General features: G+C 38.8%; 1 protein-coding gene across 2 annotated transcripts in view; it reads right to left on the bottom strand.

The window, feature by feature from the left end:
• Positions 1 to 18,909: 18,909 nt before the first annotated feature.
• The window catches only part of LOC119656125 (myotubularin-related protein 4), a 62,049-nt gene continuing 56,588 nt past the window's right edge, over positions 18,910 to 24,370 (bottom strand). For both annotated transcript variants that reach the window (XM_038062452.1, XM_038062451.1), the window contains exon 14: positions 18,910 to 21,745. In XM_038062452.1, the coding sequence (XP_037918380.1) occupies positions 21,452 to 21,745 (294 nt within the window). In that variant the 3' untranslated portion in view covers positions 18,910 to 21,451. The remainder of the gene's footprint in view (positions 21,746 to 24,370) is intronic.

The raw sequence follows: 24,370 nt of genomic DNA, 5'->3' as shown, positions 1-24,370 counted from the left end.
AAGTACGACAAAAGGCAGCATGCTTCACAACTATTAAGGCAGAAGAAAAGGAGAATTTAACGCAACGATTCTCATCATTCACGAAACTCGTAAGAGTCATCGCTTACTGCAGAAGATGGAGGTCTAACACTCACAACCCATTTTTAAAGTCAGATGAGCTCCGACAAGCGGAAACCGCTCTCATTAGGATAATTCAGCGAGAGGCATTTGCAGACGATATCAGTCTACTCAACACCAACAAACCCTTGGCCAAGACTAGTTCGCTGATTAGGTTAACACCGTTCCTCGATTCAGACCAGATCTTGCGGGTTGGTGGAAGGATACAGCAGAGGGCTGCAAATTTCGATACAAAACACTCTATACTACTACCCTGAGGACATATGGCTAATCTGGTCATAAAACATTACCATCATCTAATGCTGCATGGTCCCGCTCAGCTAGTACACTCGACAATTCGTACGAAGTACTGGATCATTGACGGGCTCACGGCCGTGAAACAATTCGGGAGGAAATGTACCCATTGTTTCATAATGAACGCCAAACCAAGTCAACAACTGATGGGAATACTGCCTCAGGAACGAGTACGGCCAAGAAAACCTTTTGCCCGGACAGGAATTGATTACGCTGGGCCAATTACAATTAAATGGAGTAACGGTAGAGGGACCAAGACCACCAAAGCATACATAGTTGTGTTCGTATATCTATCTACAAAGGCTGTACATCTTGAGCTCGCTAGCGATCTAACAGCGAAAACATGCATTGCAGCAATCAGACGGTTCATTGCAAGGAGAGGTATGTGTGACACCTTGATAAGCGACAACGGCACCAATTTTGTAGGGGCTGACAAACTGTTGCGTGAGACGGCACGAAAGATGATTGAGGAAGCACAAGGAAAATTAGCTGTAAACAACATCAACTGGAAGTTTATTCCACCGGGAAGTCCTCACTTTGGAGGGATCTGGGAGGCAGCAGTCAAAAGTATGAAGCGCCATTTGATCAAAACCATCGGTGCGCACTTGTTAAACGTGGAAGAAATGTTCACGCTGCTAGCACAGATCGAAGCATGTATGAACTCGAGGCCCTTGACACCATTGAGCACTGATCCACATGACCTTACCGCTTTGACTCCTGGACACTTCTTAACGGGGGAACATCTGTTTGAACTGCCGGATGGAAATACAGAAGACAATGTTACAAAAAAGTGGCAACTAGTACAAAGGCTCAAACAACAGTTTTGGTATCGATGGAGTTTGGAGTATTTGACACAGTTGCAGCAACGAGCAAAGTGGTTTAGTGAGAATCGAAAAATAAACGTGGATGATCTAGTCCTCATTAAATGCGAAAATCAACCGTCTGGCCGATGGCCTCTAGGAAGAATTGTGGCAGTTCATCCTGGAAATGATGGACTAACTAGAGTAGTCACGCTGAAGACCGAAAATAACATAATCAAACGACCTTTTTCGAAGATTTGTCCTTTGCCAAACAACGGGAAACGTACAGTAGAGTCAACGATAGCTGACATTGGTATCCACCCAAATCGGCAGAAAAGGAAACAAGAATCCCGGTCTGGGGGAAAGACATCAAAAATGTCCAAACTGATGATAAATTTAATCGCTTTATTAGTTTGTGTCACAGGGGCAAAAAGCAACTATACCATCAAGCACCCTGAACCAGGGATATATGTCGAGCATTTGGGTCAGGTCCGACTAATAAAGGGACAATTCCGGTTAGACGTCAATATCTCTAGTGAAGAGATCATGTCTGACCTAGAGCACACTCGACAGATATATCAGAATATGTCCAATATCTGTAAAGAAGGCCTACGATTACACCCAGATATACGGTGCGCGGAGCTTGTGACTCAACTTGAACATGAAGTCAACATAACAATAGACACCATCAGTCCATGGGTTACAGTGAGGAGTCAACGCGGTCTCCTAGGAAATCTACTGCAAGGAATATTCGGAGTGAACGACGAAGTCTACGCAGACATCGACAAACTGGATGAAAATCAAAGGCAGGTCATCAAGACTTTGGAACACCACGGCAACCTGTTGTTAAGCACTACCGCACTTGTGAAAGAGACACGGCAAGCTCTTACCACTAAATTACACCTCATCGCTAGGAAAGTAGATCACGCCTATAAGACAATGGCAGAAATGGCCACCTGGTACACCAACCACAACAGAATCAATATTTAACTCTTGGCAGTGTATCAGGCAGCATTCACTTGGCTGGAGCACACTCAGAAGCATTATGAAGCGATTTACAAAATTAAATCAGGAACAGGAAGCTTTTCGGAAATACTACCAGCATTAACCATAGTGACTACCCTCTCTCGGATGCAAGAAAAGCTAGGAGGTGAACTGATCATAGTTTCACAAGAAGTAGGCAAACCTGGCATTTCTACCCAGGGAAACGGAATTACGATTTCCGGCTGGTTCCACATCGTTGAACGAAAGAAATTCGAGCTCACGCATTTCACCGGAATTCCACACAATTTAGGAAATGGAAAATTTTCAGTTCCCGATATCGCTCAAAATTATCTCGGAGTAAGGTATGACGACCAAACGTACTTCACGTTGACTCCGGAACAATTTAACCAATGCAAAAAACAGCAAGTAACTGAATTTCATTGTTCAGTCACCATATTGTCGAGCATCGAAGACCACCCGAATTGCATCTTGGACGAGATCTACAACAGATTCAACAAGACACCATGCCCGCAGCACATCATTCATGTGTAGAACATGTTGTGGAAACAGTTAATACGACCCAACACTTGGCTGTTTCTTGCTTCCACCACGAATCCTGTCGTCCTCACTTGAAAGGGACAAAGACAAGACCTACAACTCGAAGGCGTAGGCATCTTAGAAATGGACCCAAGTTGCAGTCTGAAGAGTTCTACAGTTATTCTTCGAACCACTCCCACCGATATCAACAACGCCATGGTCCAGTACACCTACGTGAAACCCGTCATCATCCAACGACTTGACACAATCAACACGACAGTTGTGTACGTACCATCAAAGACAATTCTCGAACGAGACGACAACTTCATTGAGGAGACTCAACATCAAGAAGCCCAACTTCGAGCCGATATGAAGACTACTACTTGGCACCATCTTAGGCATCAGACCATCGTATTAGGGTCCGGGCTCGGTTTTGGGTTCCTGATTACCAGCATCATCATCACGGCGCTCCTTCTGCAAGTCACAGAGCTTTCAGTCAACTTCATCACCCAGAACATCTCCTGAATCCACGGTCCAGTGGTACGACCACGATAAATAGAAGAACCAGTGGTTCTTGGCTGGGCAGAATGTTTAGAATATAATCAGAATAAGTCTTTTTAAGAAATATAACACATACTTTATCTAGAGTATAATATTAACTCGCAATAATTGCATGCAAGGTATTAGTTTCGATTGTCAACAACGATGGTAAAGAACTCGCGTTAAAAATGTATTGAACAAAATCAGCTAAAAATACATTGCATGAGAAATTGGTTGACATAGCGTTTTTTTTTGTAATATTCGTACCTACGATTTTTTAGTCTACTAAGAATTTTACCTGTAAGCAAAACTTGTGTATATAATAAGTGTTCAAATGCAATAAAATTTCAATATGGTTCAAGCACACAAGCCTTTAATTTGTTTAAAGCTTAGGTGAGACTGCCTAAGCACTTGGCCATATTCAGTTTGATTTTTTTTAGACGTATTTCGTACGACGGTTTCCGGATTTCGATTTTACCCACTGTATGCGCTATATGTATGTATGTAATTTTAAACACACTTTTTATCACATTTTATAAACTATTACCTTTTTTTCAACACTGACGAAATATCGTAGCGGCTAACCATCTGAAAATGATATGGTACCTAGGGGGGCATATAGGGCAAAAAAGAAGGTCCTTTCGATCTAGGTATGTTGATCATGCCTTAAACAGTTGGAGCGCCTCAAAGTGAGGCTATTTTCATCTTTTGACGATAGGGTTTAATTTTTAACCCCACACCCAAAGGGAGTAATGAGGGCATGAAGGGGGGAAACGCACAAATATCCTCCAATTGACGCATTCATTCCTTACCCGCAAGTTACGCTGGCTAGCCATTTCATCCGCAAGAAACAATATTTCGATGGATATGATACGGTATAAAACCGTGGTGAAGTGCTATTTCCACCTCTTCAGTTGCGTGCTGCGCTCATTGTGAATGAGGAACCGACTATTGACCTCCATGACTGGACCATCATCAGATGTAAATTCTTTCGTGATCAATCTGTTTCGTTCATCGGTGTGCCTACAATGTTGTGCAGTCAGACATATCTTATAACGCTAGTTGCTAGCCCCCATTTCTTTTATTTCTTTCTAATCCTTTTAGTCGTCTCTTATGGTTATAATATGAATATAGCCGGGGTTAGGGTTAAAAATTCCAATTTTACCAGTAGGATACAAAGTCTCCACTTTGAAGCTCCATAAATTTTCAAAATGGGGGGGGGGGTGTAAAAGGCAAAAGGCGGATTTCATCCTTCTTCCTGCGTAACTAATCCTAAGTCGAACCTTTATCGTAATTATTGCAAGAGGGAGTGATTTTGAGAAAAACGTGTGTATTGGTCCCCTTTTAATCTGTGGAACCATTTCTGAAAGTTTCAGTGAAATGGAATTAGGGTAAGTACACAGCATTGCTGACTCTTTTATAACTTTTGGGATCATTAGCTGGAGGGTAAGATGCGATTGAGGTAAAAAAAATGTTCAATTTCTCGACATTCGACACGGAAACATTCTAACTCGAAGACGATCTATTCTCCGGTCAAATTCTTCTTCTTCTTTTTCTCCAGCCTTTGTCCCGTTCACGAGAGGGCTCGGTTCGTCGTGATCGGTTTCGCCATTTGGCTCTACCAAATGTCTGATTTGGATGCAATTGCGAAGCTTTCAAATCCCCATCTAGCGTATCAAGCCACCGTTTCTTCAGAAGGCCTTTTGGTTACTTACCATCGACTTCGATGTTCAGTGAATTTTCGTTAGTGTGAATTACGTGACCATACCATTGAAGACGTCTCTCTCGCAATTTTTCCACAATCAGTGCAACTCCATATCGATCGCGGATATCCTCATTTCGGATGAGATCAAAACATGTCACGAAACTGGTCCAACGCAACATCGCAACATCTTCGTTTCCATTACCGCAAGACGTCTGTTTTTGTCTTTTATAGTCGGTCAGCACTCAGAACCATAGAGGGCCGGAAGGACGACATTACGGTAAATTTTAGATTTGAGACGGTCGTTGATACGTCAATCACCAAGAACATCAGTTGTGACTCGAATATTCAAATCGCTCAGGTCTTTGCAGGTCATTGCCGCTGATAATGATTGTGCTTGTTTCATGGGGATCGCTTGTCAAAAACTCAGTTTTGTTCATATTCAATATGACACTGTGTTGTATGAGATGACCATTCCATGTTTGGACAAGTTGCTCCAAATCATTTTTGAGGCGTGAATTTCAAAACGTGTCTCAACAAACACCGCACCTTAATCAAGGAAAAGAGGGAGAATCGCCAATATACAAAGCTAGCGTCAATATGTATGAGTAAAAACTATTTCACCTTCCGACTTTCCTCTCTACTAAGCGAAATGTTTATGGCAGGTCTAGAGAAACTAATGGAACAGCGTGGGATAATGCCCACTTTTTGGGTTAGATACGTTGATGATGTACTAGCCATCGTGGACAAATCGCTGTTGAATGGATTGCTAGAAAAAATCAATCAGTTCCATTAAAATATTATATTCACCATGGAGGCTAAACAAATGGGAGAAATACCATTCCTGGACATCAAAATAATTAGAAACGGGGAAGACGTCAAGTTCGATATATTCAAGGAGCCCACAAGCACCCAATAAGTCATTCGTAGTAGCTCTTTCCATTCATACCAGTATAAATTCGCGGTTTTCCACAGCATGGTGCATAGAATGCTAAAAATTCCCCTAACCAGATCGAGCTAAATCAAAGAACTGGTTTATATAAAAGACACCGCGGAAAAGAACGGATACAACATCGACATTATAGACGCTATAATAAGGAGGAAACAGGCTATCAATAAGAGATAAGTGAAATAAATTATTACAAAACCAGCACTGAAAAAGGACACATGTTGTGTCCGAAACACGTGTCTCCAATCCTTATATAAAATCTATAATTGAACTGGAATCTTTCCCTTTTATATTTTAGAGATTTAGCCGGAAACCCCCCTTAAGTTCATGCTAGAAGTACAAAATTTGGCGCTTGCATAAGGGATAACATAAGGCATAACTTTGGGAAGTTTGAACAAAATCCAACTATTATTAACAAAGTTACAGAAGGTAAAACTTTCACATTGCAGGGAAACATTTCGTTTTAGTTTAATCATTTATATATCATTATATTACTCAAGCCAGACATATTTATGTATTTATATGTATATGTTAATAAAGCTTTAGGATATTGCTAATTCAGATAGATATGTATATCTGTACATTGAACAAGCGATATTCAATATACTTACTTTATATGTACATATGTATACTTTTATGGACGAAGTAAATCGGAAATATGTGTACGATCAATTTATGTACATGCATATAGAATACGGGATTCAGTAATAGGCAACGTTTGTTTAAGGAATTGTGAGTATTCACTCGTGCACTGAAGAAGAGAACAAGTTGTTCCCGAAATGTAGCGACGGAGACGGTGTTACATTTTAATTCCTTAAACCGTTTCGCTAGAAACACCGCGAATCATACATTGATTATAATGTTTGTTTGTTTAGCGTGAGCATAATATCTACATCTACAATATGTACGTATTTTTTGTAGTTTGAAAAAATATTTTGTAATATTTTGGGTTTTTAGCTATATACGAATGGAAAAATGTATGTATAAGTTTCTCACATAAGATGAACACAAAACCTTTACACCCGCAGCGCCAACTCCCGATATCCCGACTTGTTACTATTAAATACTAGAAAAGCATCATCTGCATAAAGCTGTGTATAGGGCGCTGGACGTTAGATGTTGCGTGTGACCGTGTCCATAACATGAAGTGACTGGTGAGAGGGTGCTTCCTTGATGAATACCAACAGAGGCACGAAGCGGTTTTTATACACCCGCCACACTTCGAGCTTTACTTGCTAAAGATCGTGGTAGACCAATTGAACCCAGCGCACGAGTTCTTCTGGCACTATGTGTTGTCCAAGGGCGTACCAGATGAGTGCGTGTGGCACACAGTCAAATGCTTCCTCTTGATCCAAAAATGCAATGTAAAGAGGGCGTTGCTTCTCACGGTGTTTCTCCATGAGTAACTGCGCAGCGTGTATTGTGATAGTAATTCCGCAGTTCTTGACAAATCCGGCTTGAAACTAACCGGACCGGATAGTAATTTGAAAATTCTGCTGGACTACCTTTCTTTTCCATGTTAGAACTGTGGTACTTTCTTGCCAGTCAGATGGTGTTCTACTTTCCTAAATAACCAGAATAAAGAATTCACTTAGCCACAGGGTTGGGTCCCAGTTCTTCGGGTTCCAGAGCTCAGATTTGATGTCGTCAGGTTTTATTGTTTTCCGCGATTTTATTCGTTTTATTCATCATCGTTCATCGTCATTCCAAAGCCAAGTACCTCGGTTGATGTGCTGCTTACCTGGCTTGGTGACCCCGAGAGTAGCAGAGACCGCTTTGTGGATCATGTCTTTAATTTGGTCCCACGATTCTTCTACATTCGTAGTGGTTGGTAATCGCGTGAGATCATTTCTTCTTTCTTCTCACGAAATCGCCAGCATTTAATGCGCGGCGGACCAGTGCATTCCTCACGCTCTTTTATCGGTGGTTTGATTTGCAAGAAGGCAATAAACAACAGCCGATGTTGAAGTGCGATGTTCTCATAGGGAATGGCTTTGCAATCAGTGACGGTGGTAAAATGTTGGCGCCTTATGAGAATATAGTCGATTTGCGTTTTACTATTCCCACTATAAAATGTTGAAAGATGAGACAATCGTTTGATGAACCATGTTGCGCTTATGAAAAGCGTAAGGTCATGGGTGTCCGCAATATTGACTGTACATGCGCCACTCTCATTACGTGCTCCAAACCCCTTTCCCCCATGGCACTTGTTACCGTCTGCCTTTTCGCCCACATGACCATTTAGGTCGCCGGCAATGATAATATAGCCATGAGTAGACCCGTTACAGGTCTTTGCATCGAGAAGTTGCTAGAAGGCATCTTTCTCGGCATCAGATCGACCTTCTGCGATATGTACTCGGTGAAGAAGTGAATAGTGCGATCAGCTGATACAATGGTGAGCTTCATCAGCTGGTCATCAACTCATTCGACTTCTTTAATAGCATCACTGAAACCCTCAGAGATGGCATTGCGAACACCGTATTGAGTGTGTGGACTACGAAAATAGAGAAGTTTTTAGCGATTTTTACCGCGTTCGCGTCCTATGTTGCAGCTTTTGGCACCAGACCCTAACGCCGCTTATGCGTCAAGAACCGTTGTCCATTTCTCAATAGGACTGGGACCCGTCTTGCCGCGTCTAATGAGGTGAACGCCCTAGCATTTTTCCGAGCCCTCTGACTGAACGGGATCATTTTGTTTTAACGACATTAGACGCATTTGCTTGGTCGGCCTGTCGCGGATCTGTCACCAAGAGAGATCAGGTAGGATTTATCATAGGGGAATAACTCCAACTATATTTCTTTCTTTCCATGATCTCAACGTTTTATTTCTGTTTTACCGAGGATAGTAAAAGTACGTTGCTTCAAATTCTCCTCCTTTACCTGGGCTTGGGACCAGCATGCTATGTTATTAGTACGGCGGAGTTGTTTTCCGGTCAAATTGTCTTGTTAAAATTAAATAAAGGTACTGTTCAGGTCGCGTGTTTGATTTTAGTGGCTGGTCAAACTACGGAAATTACTGAATTCACTGATAAGCTTCAGGGTGGGCCTATAGTATTGGTACCCGCACGAAGTATTGGTAGCAGCGGGAAGTTGGAAGATACAATAGTATGGGCCTAATTCTTGAATTTCTCTCCTTTTACAGATTGTTTCGTTTTGCATATGATTTTATTCGATGGGGGGCCAATAAGTAGGAGTAATCCAAACGAATAATTTTATTATTGATGATTTTGGGTCGGATAAGGATGTGGTTGAAGGATATATTTTCGGTTTTAGGAAGGCATATGACATGCGGAAGCAATGAGTCCTTCACGAGCACCACGGGTTCAGCATACTCATTCGTATTTGCGTCAAGTTGTTATCTTTGTCCATGAGTTGAGTTTTAACGTTAGTTATTATTTCGCACGATATTGTTTTGATTTCTAAGCAAATCGCGCTAACCGGATTCTTAGCTATCCATTTCTAGGCCGATAATATCCAGTTTATTGTACGCCTGTGTCTTACTTGTTACTACTTTTACTCTCCTTTTCAAGGCTCGCTTGATCGTCAAGTTCTGAAATTAATAAACTGAATCTATTGAGTGTATATTACATATATTGCTTTGTTGGTGATTGCTAATACTTTTTAAGGTTTTGTGTAAACACAAAACCTTATTAAAATCGGTTTACTGTCTGTCCGTCTGTCTGTCTGTCACACGCATTTTTCCCGGAGACGGTTATAGCAATTGGCACCAAATTTGGTAGAAAGATGGGAACTGTGAACGCTCACGGATGTAGTGAGTTACATACTTTTACATCGAATTTAAGGGGGGGTCCCCATACATGCAAAAGGGGGATGTAAATTTTTTTTCATCAAATATAGTCATGTGGGGTATCAAATTAAAGGTCTCGATTAGTACTTTTCGAAGTCGGTCTTAGTTTTGACATTTGTTGAAAAAGTGGGGAGTGCGGGGGGTTGAAAGTGATCATTTTTTTAACGAACCCATTCTCAGAAACTACCCACCCGAAAAATCTGAAAAAAATCAGGAGGCTGTCACTATATGGTGCCTAGGCTCCGAAATACCCTCCACATCGATAGCTGTTCAAATAAAGTTAATAATAGTACATTACTATAATTTTTAGTAATTGAAAGGAAAACCCCCCTTAAGTTCACCCAAGAATTACCCCCAAATTTGCCAAATTTGGTGAAAATCACACTATTACTAACAAAGTTATACTAGGTCAAAGCTGTCGCTTCTCTGCAAATTCAAGACTATGAATGTCAATACCACTTGGAAGTGGACATTTTCACATAATATATGCATATTTTACGTGCTATATGCTAATGGGGCAAATGCGCACTCAAATCTCTTTATAAAAGAAATACACAAAACCTTTCATACACGAAGCGTCTAGCTTCCGGTTTCTCGACCTGTTTATACTTTCCGAGATCAATTGTGTGTATTAACTTGAAATTTTGACTTACGGCTTTGCCAATACTTTATTGTATGGTAATCAAAAGGATGTGCTGGAAGGAGAGTGCCATGACACAGATATTCTCTGGCACTTTGGTTACTTTGCAGGTTTATGAGAAAGGCGTATTCTTTAGTTGGGATTCTTGGATTTTTCGCCGTCGTGTTGATGCAATTTTATTTTCGAACTTCGTTATGTCCTTTACATAACATATTGGTGAAGTCCGAAAAAGGAAAAGAGTTTGGGGTAATGTATTTAATGTACTTACTATCCCGAGTAAAATAAAAATTAAATGGTGCGAATAGGAAAGGAGATAAATAAAGTATAGTTGGATTTACTGAACTATGCTAAATTCCACCCGATCTCCCTTACACTAGCTGTAGACGTGCAATCAGCAACTTATTGCACGTCTGTAGCTAGTGTCAGTCACAGATCCTGCAATGGAATGAAAAAGAAAACGATTAACGAGCATTTCGAAAAGCTTAGTCAAGGCGGCAGATTGGGTCTGCCAAGAGTAAGCGGTAAGCGGTTCATCATCCGAGATACTTCGATTTGAAATGATGTAGTCCAAACTAAGGTCTCTGAGAAAAAACGCTCATCATAAGTTTCTCAAAAAATGCATAAAAATGCGAACCAAGAAGCAAAGAAAGCGATTGCTGTTTCATAGGCAGCTCACTACAAAGGTTTTTACGATAAACTGAACACTCGGGACGGCATGAGAAATTTATCTATATTAACTTGTCAAAAGCTGACACCAATGCACACAGGATATCGAACACTTCTGATGTGTTAATAACAAGAACGGCACATTACTTAACGACTGATGAGCCTCGACAGAAAGATGGCGGCATAAGTTCGAACTGATTTCAATTGGAAAAGCACTACAGACATTTGGAGGAAATAGGGAGTTGGAGTGGAAACCAAACAAATGGAATTGGGGAAAGCATGAGACATCGCAACTATGGTATGGAAAGTGCTGATCTGCGACCGAACACTGTGGCTCACTGAATTATTTAACCCCGTTACTGAGGAGGGTAGAGCACCATCTGATTTCAAGGAAGTACGACGTTTCAACATAGCAATAGAAAGAAAGTCCAGAAAGATGTTCAATTATCGTCCAATTCGGTCGTTACCCAATTCCATGAAGATTTTTCAACGAATTCTTGAAAAGAATTACGGAACTACTGACACAATACACGTTGCGTCTTCACTCACAGGGAAACATCGTTAAGAGCATTATGCCCTTTACATTATATTCCTCGATCTAGACAAAGCGCAGTGTCATTTCTCCTGTTGCCCTTTATGGTTCCGAGTGCTTGCTGGCTACCGAGATGATGTTGTGTTGGATCAGTGGCGTAACAAACTATAATTACATCCAAAATAAGGACATTCGAGATTGATATGGGGTTGCATCCATCGTGAAAAAATTTTGAGTAAGACTACTTCAAAAGTTATCTAATTTAATTGACGAAAACTCACTAAGATTGGCTTGAACATCGAAATAACCACGACTTGATATGTTAGATTGAGAGCTTCTCAACTTCACTGGAACCAACCCTGTGATGACTAAAAGCGGAAAACGGATCTAGATGCATTTAGTTCGTCACCGAGCGGGACTAAGGTTAAACAAGTTGGAATACCGGAAGATGGCGCTTCAGGTATAAAGGTTTTATGTTCATCTTATGTGAGAAAGTTTCCACGCACATTTTTCCATTCGTATATGGCTAAAAACCCAAAATATTCCTTCATATTTTTTTCAAACTACATGCACCTTACAGAGTTAGATATTATGCTCACCTTAAACAATGTATATATATGCATATAGATAAATTGATGCACACATATTTCCGATTTACTTTGTGCATAAAAGTATACATATAAAGTAAGTATATTGAATACCGCTTGTTCAATCTACAAATATATCTACCTGAATTAGGCAATTTCCCAAAGCTTCATTTGCATATACATATAAATACAAACATATGTCTGCCTGGAATAATTGATATTGGTATGTAAATGATTAAAAAACGAAAACGAAATGTTTCCCTGCGACCTCTCATTCACGTGAGTTCACTTTGTTGTAGTACTGACGAATAGATATGTTATGATGACGTCATACTCGTTTTAGAATGTACAAAATTCACACAAAATGTGAAAGTTTCACCTTCTATAACTTTGCTAATAATAGTTGCATTTTCTCCATAAGTTATGCCTTACGCAAGTGCCAAGTTTTATAGTTCTAGCATGAACTTAAGGGGGGTTCCCGGCTAAATTTCTAAAATATGATAATATACTATTATTAATTTTATTTGTGCAGATATCGGAACGGGATGTATTTTGAGGCCTAGATTTCGGCAAGATACATCATTGTGATTTTTTTCAGATTTTTCGGTTGGATGAGATGAGGTCTGAGAACGAGACTTATTACACTTTTTATTGGTCATATTTTGAGCTATCACTCTCCTACGCTTCCCTCCGTATGAGATATGGGACTAGTTTCGAGAAGTACTAATTAAGCCATTTTATTTGATACCTCACATGGCTACATTTTGTGAAAAAAATGTTGCACCCTCCATCACATATATGGAGAGCCCCCTGTTAAACGCCACTTACTGTATGTAAAGGGAACAACAGACAATCGGTCTAGCTGTTTCCGAATAAATCGGGTGTGACAGATAGACAAACGGGCAGACAGATATGGAATCGATTCTAATAAGATTTTATTTCAAACAAAACCTTGAGGTTGAGGTGAGGGACTACGGAGTTTATTATAAAGAAAACAATAAAGTGAATAATAAATCACAAATTTGTTCGTCAGCTTAGATGGACTTTATTAATTCAATTTTAGATTTCCATTCTGCACGTTTGTAATCTATATATTCTTTTTGCTTTGTTACGGTTTCATCAGTACCTTATCTAATATAATTTCATTCACATTTTTCATATCATTTCGAAGGTTGCATTTGAGGCTTAGGGCTCGAGACATTGTTAGATGTACTTCATTGACAATTTAAGTATGCATTTATCTGTTGTTACTGTCAGGGTGTGATTTAGAACGATTTACATATTTCAATGTTTTTTAGTCAAATATTTTGTTTGGTTTGTCAACTATTTTGTTCATAACTCATATGAAAACAAAATGAAACAAAGAGGTTTCAATTTATTTTTTCTAATTATTTAATGGCCTTCTACTGTTCATTCATTGTTAGTTAGTAGCCTGGGGAAATACACATATCATTCACAGCCTCCTAATCTACTTTTTCATTGCTAGGTAAATTCGAAGAATTTTTTTTTAAATGAACAAAATCAAAATCCAATTAGCCAAGACGTGAATATTAAAATAATCTCTACCTCAACTTGCAGTCTCAATTCACACGACATATACTGGGATTCAACAGAAAAGCCAACAGGTGTTCCAAATGTTTCTCCAAAACCTCGGGCAAAGATTATACACAAAATCACAGTGGAAAGTGAATTTAGAGCCTTATTAAAGTAAATGATGATTCTAACAATCTATGATGAATTATTAATTATTGAAAATAAACCTTTCTGCTATAATCACCATGACAAATTTTATTTATTAATTATCAAAATTATCCGCCCTTGTGTGCAAATGAATAGGATGAGTTGGCTGCAACTTCTACACCGCTGTGAACGTATTTCAGTTAAAAAGGTGAAGATTTGATGAAAAACGATTCCATTTACTCAAAAAAATAACTCACACTTTCAGTTTAAATAATTCCGAACACCACAGTTTAATAAGTCGAAGTTTTTTCTTCTCATTTCCTAAACAAATAAATTTTTCCTTCAACTATTGTAATGCTTTTGGTCAATTATATTTATTACGAAAAAGTGGTTCTTGTGACATTCCTATCCAATCCACTTGTTATCGAGACAATTTTATTGTTATTTTTGTTTAAATTTCTCGAAATTCGCCAATCAGCTTCTAGTCTAGCATTTATAATTAAATTTAGACAACCTAATATTTCTGTGTATATTTGGTATACTCATATTTATAATTTTGAAGTAAACGGACAAAGAAACAGTCTCTTCGATTACATCTAGATCCCCGATCTAGCCACAATTCAAAATTTTATAGTCTTCAAGTTTCCCATTTTCTTATCCTTATTCTATCGTTTTTTGTAACGCACTATGACATGATTGTTTCTAGATATGCGATTTGGATGAATAATTCGAAAAAAGCTAAATTATAGTAAATTTCCACTTCAATCGAGTGAAGATCCTCTTATACGAACATTGTGTGTAATGTTTTACGAAAATTTTATTCTTTTAATTCAATAGTTTGTTATTTTGCAGAAGCGGCAACACACATCTCTACACGTACAAAGCACAGGACAGTCAAGGAAGAATGGAAACTTTCTGGAAAAAGTTTTTGTCCCATGGCAGTAATGTGGAAGGTATATAATTTAATAAAACAAAAATGAACCAGTCAATCCTAAAAGCAATGTATTTTTTTCTATCCATTTATGGTGCTATATAAACAGCCCTCCATAAAATTGTTTATTGATATTCAGTTTGATATTCAATAATTGGGGAAGTCTCTCACTATATGATTCGATCGACTTACGTAAATACAAGAAAGATGAAACGTATTTCGAGCGAAATATGATAAGTTCCTATTTGATTTTGTGATTTACTGAAAATATCATATAATTAGCGATTTTCACCTGGACTGTAGGGAGAAAATCCAGGCCCGTGATGTATATTATGCAGTGAAACAGAATGCAGAGAAAAAAAATGCACATCCTTATTATTCTTTTTTTTCATTACAAAATTTCTATTCCGGGCCCGCGGAAATCTCGTCCCTTATATCATCAGATCCAGCATTCAAGTATCGTTGCTATCAAAAATTTGGTTTACCGTAATTTATCAATGTCGATGGACAACGCCTGTTACTCGCAAATAGTGATCGATTTCACCTTTTGGCAAAACTTGCCGTTTGTCAACACTTAAGCTTCCCTCAGTTCACTTCCAAACATTATTAATTTATATCTATTTCGTTTTTGCAGAGGAGTTTTGAAAGGCATGTTAAACTCGACGTGAAACGGTGGCATGACTATTGAGAATGATGTGTTGTATCACCAGGGGGCGTTCGAAGACGATTAGTATCCGATAGGATTGCCCGCAAAATTCCTCTGCTTAGAAATACAAACGCGAAAAAGAGGAAAAACTTTAAATTAGTTTATAAAACCTGGTGCGGATCACAGGATAAAAAAAGAAACAACGCAATGTCCTTTGCACCTATGGAACAAAGATAAATTTGCTCGGTAACATTGAGACAAGAAGAAGATCGAAAGGCAAACAATTGATAGGTTGAAAAGAAAAAAACAGTAAAGCACGAAGGTGATGGCGACACAGAATGGGGTCGTTTTTCGCAGCAAGGTGCGGTCATAATGGACAGATTCGTGTCTCTGATTCATTAGAGATGATATACATTTCCGCGGGACTATTTCCAAAACATTTATTGCCATCGGTCAAAACCATAATTTCAAGAGTATAATGTGGACGTCCTTGGGTGGTCAATTTCCAGACCTCAATCCTGTTGGGAACCTCTGGAGTGAACTTAAATGAGAAGTTTCAAAGACGGTTTTCTAAAGCAAATCGGAGTTTTTCCCAAAACTCCGGTTCAAAAAATTTGGTACAATATACCTGTAGAAACTTGTCAGAAGTTAATATCGTCTATGCTCGGAAGAATTGAAAAGTCACCAAGAATAACGGCACCATACCTAATGAAATGAAAATGTTAATTACATTCCTATTTTGATCATTCCAAAATAACCGTATTTTATGAATTAACTTAATATTTTATTTTTGAGAGTTTATATGGCATATTTTTTCATGAGGATCACGTATCTTTATGTTGAAGAATAACTTATTTTTTGAGGGATAATACAGATATGTATGGAAGCCAAGCTTGTTTGAGTACAATATTTTCACGCCTATTGTTTTGTTCAGCTGTGAGAACAAGTTGAAAACCGGAGGCTTGGCGAACCGGTATGTACTCTCCTGTTGTGCACAAACCCATAATTGCAGTTCCAGGATGCTTTAGAATTCAATTAATTCACGAAGAGAATACAATTTCGTTCTACAATAACTTTTCACATTCTTTTTCATTCTGGTGTCTATATTGTAGTCATATTGCCAGAAATTATCATTATTAGCTTGATTTGAGCAGATATTAGAATGGGATGTCTTCCGTTGGATAAATTGTAAAAACGAAATTCATTATATTTTAGGACTGTTTTACCACCCTTTTCTCCTCTTCTTAATAATATAATAAGTTTCGTTATTGGAAGACTCTTCATTTGAACTTCACACGGCAATATTGATAGAAACAAATCGGGAAATCAAAAGCTGGACGCTTTAGGTATGAAAGGTTTTCTGCTTTTGTCATGTAAGGAAGTTTCAATGTACTTTTACTCATTCGTATATAGCCAAAAAATTCAAATATTCCTCCACATATTTCCAAATATTGCCCAATAGATCATCTAGATTGATCGTACGCATTTGAATTTTTCCGCTTTAGAACGGGATCTGTTGCGCTTTATGGAACTTATATTTTGGGTCCCAGTTTGATTATCGTAGGCTAGTTCTAAATGGTACTAATTGTCTATATCCTCCTTTGAACTCAACGCAGGGACATACCATGAATAAATTGTGTATGGTAAATAGACAGAAATATACACCTGTAGACAACCAGCAGCTGTATAAATGATAGTTCGCCCTAGTAGAAGGCAAAAGTAGATAGATTTGGAGCCCAGTGCAATACCAGCAAGAAATTGAAGTCGGCGCAAAGTGATTAGCAAGCATATTTTCAGGTGGAACATAAATGGCCCCCTAAAAGAGCGATACAAAAACTGTTCCACTCGAAACGTCTCATCATAGGGCCAAAGCTCTTACAGTACAAGACAATGATCTTGTCAGTCCTCATGTATTCCTCGGAGATTTGGGTTCTTAGCAAGAAGAATTGCGAACTCTTGGCCGCGTTCGAGAGAAGAATCCTCCGAAGAATTTTTGGCCCCCTACATGAGGATGCACGATTCCGTAGCCTACATAACCAAGAAATCTATGGGCGATACCATGACCGTCCGGTTGTGGATAAAATCCGGCTCCATAGGTATGGATGAGCATGATCCAGCCCGGAAAGTCTATAAGGGCAATATCTATGGTAGAAAAAGAAGACGAGGCAGACCCTGCCTAAGATGGAGCGATGGCGTAGGCCAGGATGCCAGACAGCTTTTGGGGATGTCGAATTGGTGGACCTCGGCGCAAAACCGGGATGTCTAGAGTTCCTTATTAAGGCAGGTCTAGACCGGATATCGGTTGTTGCGCCGTTGATGATGTTGAAAAGAGAGATTCGATTCACTCCGAAGTGATTGCCATCTCTAGCAAGGGAAATTGGTTGCACAGTGTTGAAATATTTCAAAGCTAAAAGACGTAGGAGTAACTCGGATGGAGTATTTTATTCCAACAAATTTCTTCATAATACCCTTAGTTCGCTGAAAGCAGCTATTTCTATTGCTGTAGTCACCAGAAGTGAACAAGGAACAACAGGGAGTATTTAGGCGCAATGTTACATTTTAACCAACATTTATAGGTAATTTTGGCAAGATATTCAACAACAATATGGTTCTGGCAAGTACGAAGGGATTCGGAGCATACTTGTTTGCTAGCTATACTTTGTCGTCAGGGTGTGTTGACATTTTACTACTCCTCGAATGAAATATGCGTCATTGTCATCCATGGAATCGACATCTTGGCCATCATATGAAGTGACACATATCTACAATATAGAGATCGCTAAGAGCAGTGACGAAGGGTAAACGGTTGGTGGACTCGTAGAATGAAGGCAGAAACCGAGGAGAGACCCAAGTAGAACGTAAAAGTGATAAAAAAATGTTTCAATGGGAGCGTGGGCACAAGTGGGGGGCCAGAAATTTATAGTAACTAAGATAAGCCTGGAAGGCGGACGGGCTACACCAAGATCTTTAGCTAAGACTTGTTTTAGACAAAACTTCGACAAACTTTAGCACAACTCAATTTGTTTTTAGTGCAATAATATCATTTCCAAATCGTTCTCTACATTATCAACGAACGGAGACTTACGTATGCCAGTTTTCCAGAGCAAAAATGAAAAGATCAACAATTTTAATCGTAAATGATAAGAAATTTGTAAAATTGCACAAATGAGTATTCAAAAATCCTCTTCCGAATTGTCCCATGACCAAAGAATTCACTGAATATACGATTCTGACCAGCAGTTAGGCACCGAACACCAATTTAAATTATACTCCTATTAATTTTTTTGACAAAGAACTTAGTCCTGCTTTATTTATTAATAATAATAATCGTTGGCGCAACAATCCAATCGGATCAGGGCCTTGAAGTGTGTTATAGCACTTCACTCAAGACCGTAACGGTACACGACAGGATTGCAATACTCTGTAGGAGGCAATGTGGTCAGCATTGCACTCGCCCGAGATTATTACCCTAATTTTACTTAGGTAGTGACTCACAGCTGAGTTGACTGGTATTCGACGTCAAATCACGATATAAATTCCACTGCCATCAGGAAGATTTGAACCGCGACCTTCCGTATGACAGCCTTATGCTCTAACCACTCAGCTATCCGGAAACAAGAGTTTCTAATATCACATTTCACTGGGATAATGGCAGCGTATTCTGCAAAAGAAAGAAATCGGATTAAAATGAACTACCGGTACGGGACGATCGAGATGAAAATCCAAGTGTTCCTAACTTTCAGAATCACGGCTTAAATTCTCGCTTGAATATATTTGTGATTTCTTTAAAATGGTCCAGCTGGTGACTGTAGAACTAGTAGTGAAAGAAGCGAAACGGTCACAAAATTCAGAGCTATATTCGCTCAAATACTTTAGAAAGAAGTTATTGACATGACAGATTCTGTTCGAAATTCCATTAAATTACTATGAACAGAAAAATACTTCATGTAAAGGAATGCAGTGCTCTCTAAAAGGGTGGGCTCTTGCAGAGACGACCGGAGAAGTAACTTCACAGGCTCGGGAAAATGGACAAGTGCGTTGACTCGAGAAGTGCAAAAGCAATCGAAGGATGAAGTCATATATACCGCAATGATCCCACAAAGTTGGAAACCTGATTTCCGACCGTGAAGTCTTTTGATGAACTGCTTGACAACCAAAATATCGATGTATTGGGGGTCTACCAAGTGAACACGGTGGATAACTACTGTGAGCAGCAAACAGCTGAACTCGTTAAATATGGAGATGACCAGCTATGTACAATAAGTATGAGCTTGTACTTAAAGTTTCGAACACCGGATCAATGCTAGATGATTGGCAACGAGGCAACTCAATGCAGCAATTACTGAGGTATCTCCTTGTTGTGTATCCTATATATAAGATATTTTCCGCTATCTCGACAAAACTAATAAAACTGACTAGGCTAACCCAGACCAATATGCGAGACCAGATAAAAGCAGCAGGATCACTCTCGAGACCTTTCACCATCTAAAATGGTCCAAGAAAAGGGAATGCTCTATCATGCATTGTTTTCTATCTGCCCTTAGAAGAAAAGAAAAGAAAAACTATAAGAACTAAGGATAAGTTCTCGAATTTTTAAGACCCGATTCATGACAAAAAAAGTGGAAGGAACAGTGAATAGGATATAATGCTCAATAACAAGGATAAATCGCTAATTTCTTTTGTCTTCCCCTATTTCTATTTCTTCTTAGCGGCCTTTGAATATTGAAAATCCACTATTAGATCTGTAAGTTTCTACCATCCAGTAGATGAGAATATCAGCTAAATTTTGGAACATATTACTTCTTTAATGCTTCCTCTAACGCATTTTAGCATAGCCGGCCATATGCCCGCTTTAATATGTCATAAATAAGTAGCTTAAACCGGAAGAAATTATAAACTAGACGAACGAAAACATTAGATCCTTACTCCCCGCGTCTAGATAACAGATGTTTATCATAATAAACTTAACAGGCCAAAAGTTTGAAAATTCCCTTTTCTGACCATTTTATTTTATCTATTCCAAACCAAATTTTCTCCTTTTCCCAATATCTGATGTTACTATTGGCGAACATTTTATTCAATGTTTTCTGTATCTCTCCCGATGCGCCTTTCCAAAACTAACTTTGTTCCATTGAACTTATCGCCTTTACGATTCGATTCGATTTTTTTTCTAATTATATCCCCCAACTTGGAAGTTTTATTGTTGACAGTTTAAGTGGGATTATCATTGATTGAAAATTGATCGTCCCATTGGGTTCATGAATATCGAAATACAACGATTGTATAGAATTAATCTTCATGAACAACTCTACCGCAACTATTATAGTACTTTTTAAACACTCTAGAACTCTCCGTATCAGTTAAAATGAACGAACAGGTTAACCATCAAAAGCCTATAATAATTGGAAGCCATTCAACTAGATTAGTGCTCATGTCAATTGACCATAAATCATATACAATCAATAACAAACATAAACATCATTTACGTCCAACAGTAGCTCATCATATATTGAGCAAATATATTATAACGTTGCAATCATTGAATATATCTTCGTTTCAGTGGTAATATAGTTTTATATATTTGTCATTTTAAGGTGTATGTAGTATTGTAAATTACGTGGTGTTGTTTATTCTATTCCGTATTATTTTTATGCACTTCTCTCTAAGCATTTCTATGATTCTGATATTCTCTCTTCAATTCATAGTTGAATTATTATGTTCGTAGTGTTTCATATACCATAAGTTCACTTTCATCATTCAGATTAAACTTAACATCAATAAATATACACATAGAAACAATATCTCTTCTACATCAGTAAAATTATTAGATTACAAAATATCTAAACAATATATTGAACTAAAGGAGTAATAAACCAAAGGAAAAAGTATCGTAGAGACGGAAAAATTACATCCTGTGTGTGATCTTTAAATGTAATATGTATATCTAATAACGTATGTTTGTCTATATATAGTTTTTCTTTAAAAAAATCCGGGTGTAAGTTTAGACTTTCATCACTCTCGTAAAAATTGTATATCGATCTAGTTTGATGCAGCGGTAGCTTTGAAGTTTCCTCGATCGTTTCGGGGTGGACTTGCGGCATGTTTGCATGCCTCCATCGACGTTGATGGGGCTGCAACGCAATAGCTATTCGAAGATTGTGGCGGTATCGAAGGGGATGGTTGCTGAATAGTGTTGTTAAGGCCGACAGAGAATTGTGCGGCTGTTGCTGGTAGAGTAGATGTCGATGACGATGATGACGATATTGAGGTTGATTTTTGGTATTGACTATGTGCCGAACTCATAGCGGCAGTTCGTGCTTGCTGCTGCTGTTGCTGCGAGGAAGAAAAATGCTTGAATTAAAACCTTTCTTCCAAGGAAACACGATTATTTTAAGAAAAAGGAATTGTCTTAACATAATTATCATGAAAAGTGCGCAATGGATTTATAGAGATTGACGATTACGTATACTATTATTGAATTTATTCGTTGTATAAAAGCGTTGACGAATGATTTTAATTGAATATTATATGAAGCAATCAGACTCAGTGTTTTACTTACAGATTAGCATCACCCCCCCCCCCCCCCCCCCCCCATATCGGTATGAGATCAACCAGTCAGAATCCTGAAGCTTGGCGCATCAGGTATGAAAAGTTTTATTGATTTTCTATGTAACAATATTTGACTGTATTTATGTAACAATCTTTGGCTATACGATTTATATATACTTTCCAGTATGATGCTTCCTATCAAAACCTATTTCATTGCAGCAAACTTAAAGGAGGTTTGTAGTAAATTTTCAAAACATAATAATGTACTATTATTAACTTTACTTGAGCCTTAATGGAGAGTATTTTACCATGTGCACGAATCACCATAATTTTTTTTCAGACCTTTTGGGAACAGGTCCTTAAAGTAATTAACCTTTTTCATACCCCCGTACTCCTCGCCTTTGCTACCAATATAAAGACTGACATTGAAAAGTGCTAGTCGATACTTCTCATTTGATACCCCACATGAGTATATTTGCTAAAAAATGCTGCACAGCTCTTTGTGTGGGGACTCACAGTTCTCACCTTTTTACCAAAATTTTGTGTCAATCGGTACAGTCGTTTCTGAGAACAGTTCGTGTGATAGGCATACAGACAGTGAATCGGGAGAAATTAGATCTGCCTTCGTTTACTTTTGAGTCAATCTCACAACACGTAATGGTTTATAATTTATTTTGAGGTTTACGAAATATAGAACAAGATAACAATTTCAGTGCCCGATACCTATTTTTACTGTTGTGTAAGTGCAAGCTAGATGCTATCCGAGGCATCTTTCATGTCTTGATAGCAACATAGTTTCGAAATTCAGTTTCCGGGCTAACAAATGTTTATCCTTTTTAGTCGCCCAAAAAGAGCAGACAAAACAACTTAGATCACTTCAGCTTATCGCGCGTTTATGATGAATAATATTGTCCAATTTTTGTGGATCTTGATAGCAAAAGAAATGTATAAAAAAGTCTGATGGTAAATACTTCTTCCAATTTCTTTAATAATGCCGTTATTATAAAAAGAAACAAGTCGGGATACCGGAGGCTGGACGCTTTGGTAATAAAGGTTTTGTGTTCATCTTGTGTGAGGAATTTCCTATTCATGTTTTCCCATTTGCATCTATCTCCAATTCAAAACATTCCTTGATATATCCCGTTTCGAAACTCTAACAATTTGACAATCACATATGTCTTTCTAAACTCCGCCGTTCATATGAATTGACTTTACATGATTATGACATCATACATGTCTTAAAGTTCACAATACACAATTTTGACCTTCTATAGCCTTGTTAATAATCATTCGATTTTTGTCAAACTTTCCAAAATTATGCACTATATTATTGACAACCTGTGCTTCTAGGATGAATTTAACGGCAGTTTTCGGGCAACATTTCCAGCCTCGGACAGGATGGATTTCAAAACGACGAACCCGGCCACAACAACAGAATAACGATTTGCGCATTTTCTCACGGAACGTGCGTTCCCTGTACAGACCGAATGCTGCTGAGCAGCTAGCTGATACGTCGTCCCAATATAAGACTGATGTAACAGCGTTGCAAAAGATGCGCTGGACAGGGACCGGTTTTCTGGAGAAGAGCCGCTACACCATATATATAATATTATAGCGGCCATCTAGTAAACCATGTGCTCGGAGTAGGTTTCTTAGTCAGTCAAAAAATGAAACCTGCTGTCATCGGCTTTGAAAATATAAGCAGGCAGTTGAGCGGACTCTCGAAGCCTGTCCCAAGTATGATATCAAAATCATACATGGAGATTTCAACAGTCAAGTAGGAATGGAACCCGTATTCAAGCGATACGTCGGCTCCCATAGCTTACATAGGGATACCAATGATAACGGACTGCGGATTATTCAGTTAGCAGTATCGCACGAAATGGTTATGGGCCTCTCCAGACGGGACCATTTTCATCCAAATTGAGCACGTGCTGATCGAATGCCGACACCTCTCAGCCTTGAGGAACGTAAGAACACATAGGGGGGCCAATATAGACTGGGATCACTATCTCGTTGGCATAGTTCTCCGAGCTCAAATTGCAACACCACCTACAATCTCCTCTGACAATCAGGTGAGAGCGAATGCTGAAGCTATTCACAACCCAGTCCTCCGTAACACCTATAAGGGGAAATGGATGCCGCAATAATCGCAGTCAACAGATGTCCTGGAGATGAAGCATCAACAAATGATCTTCACAACCATCTGAAGAACATTATCATTGATGCGGCCACAAATCGGAACGGATGGTTTGACGATGAATGTAAGCTAGCTACGGAACGGAAGAATGCCGCATACCGAGTAATGTTGAATTCTCAAAGAACGCGGGCACGCGACTTCACAGGCGGAAAAAGGAAGCCTGGGAGAACCAACAAGTCTGTGAACTAGAAAAATACAGGCAGCTTCCG

This window comes from Hermetia illucens, chromosome 4, assembly GCF_905115235.1.
Source record: "Hermetia illucens chromosome 4, iHerIll2.2.curated.20191125, whole genome shotgun sequence".
Lineage (NCBI taxonomy): Eukaryota > Metazoa > Arthropoda > Insecta > Diptera > Stratiomyidae > Hermetia > Hermetia illucens.
The sequence above is the reverse complement of the archived record's forward strand: the minus strand, read 5'-3'. Positions and strand labels throughout refer to the sequence as shown.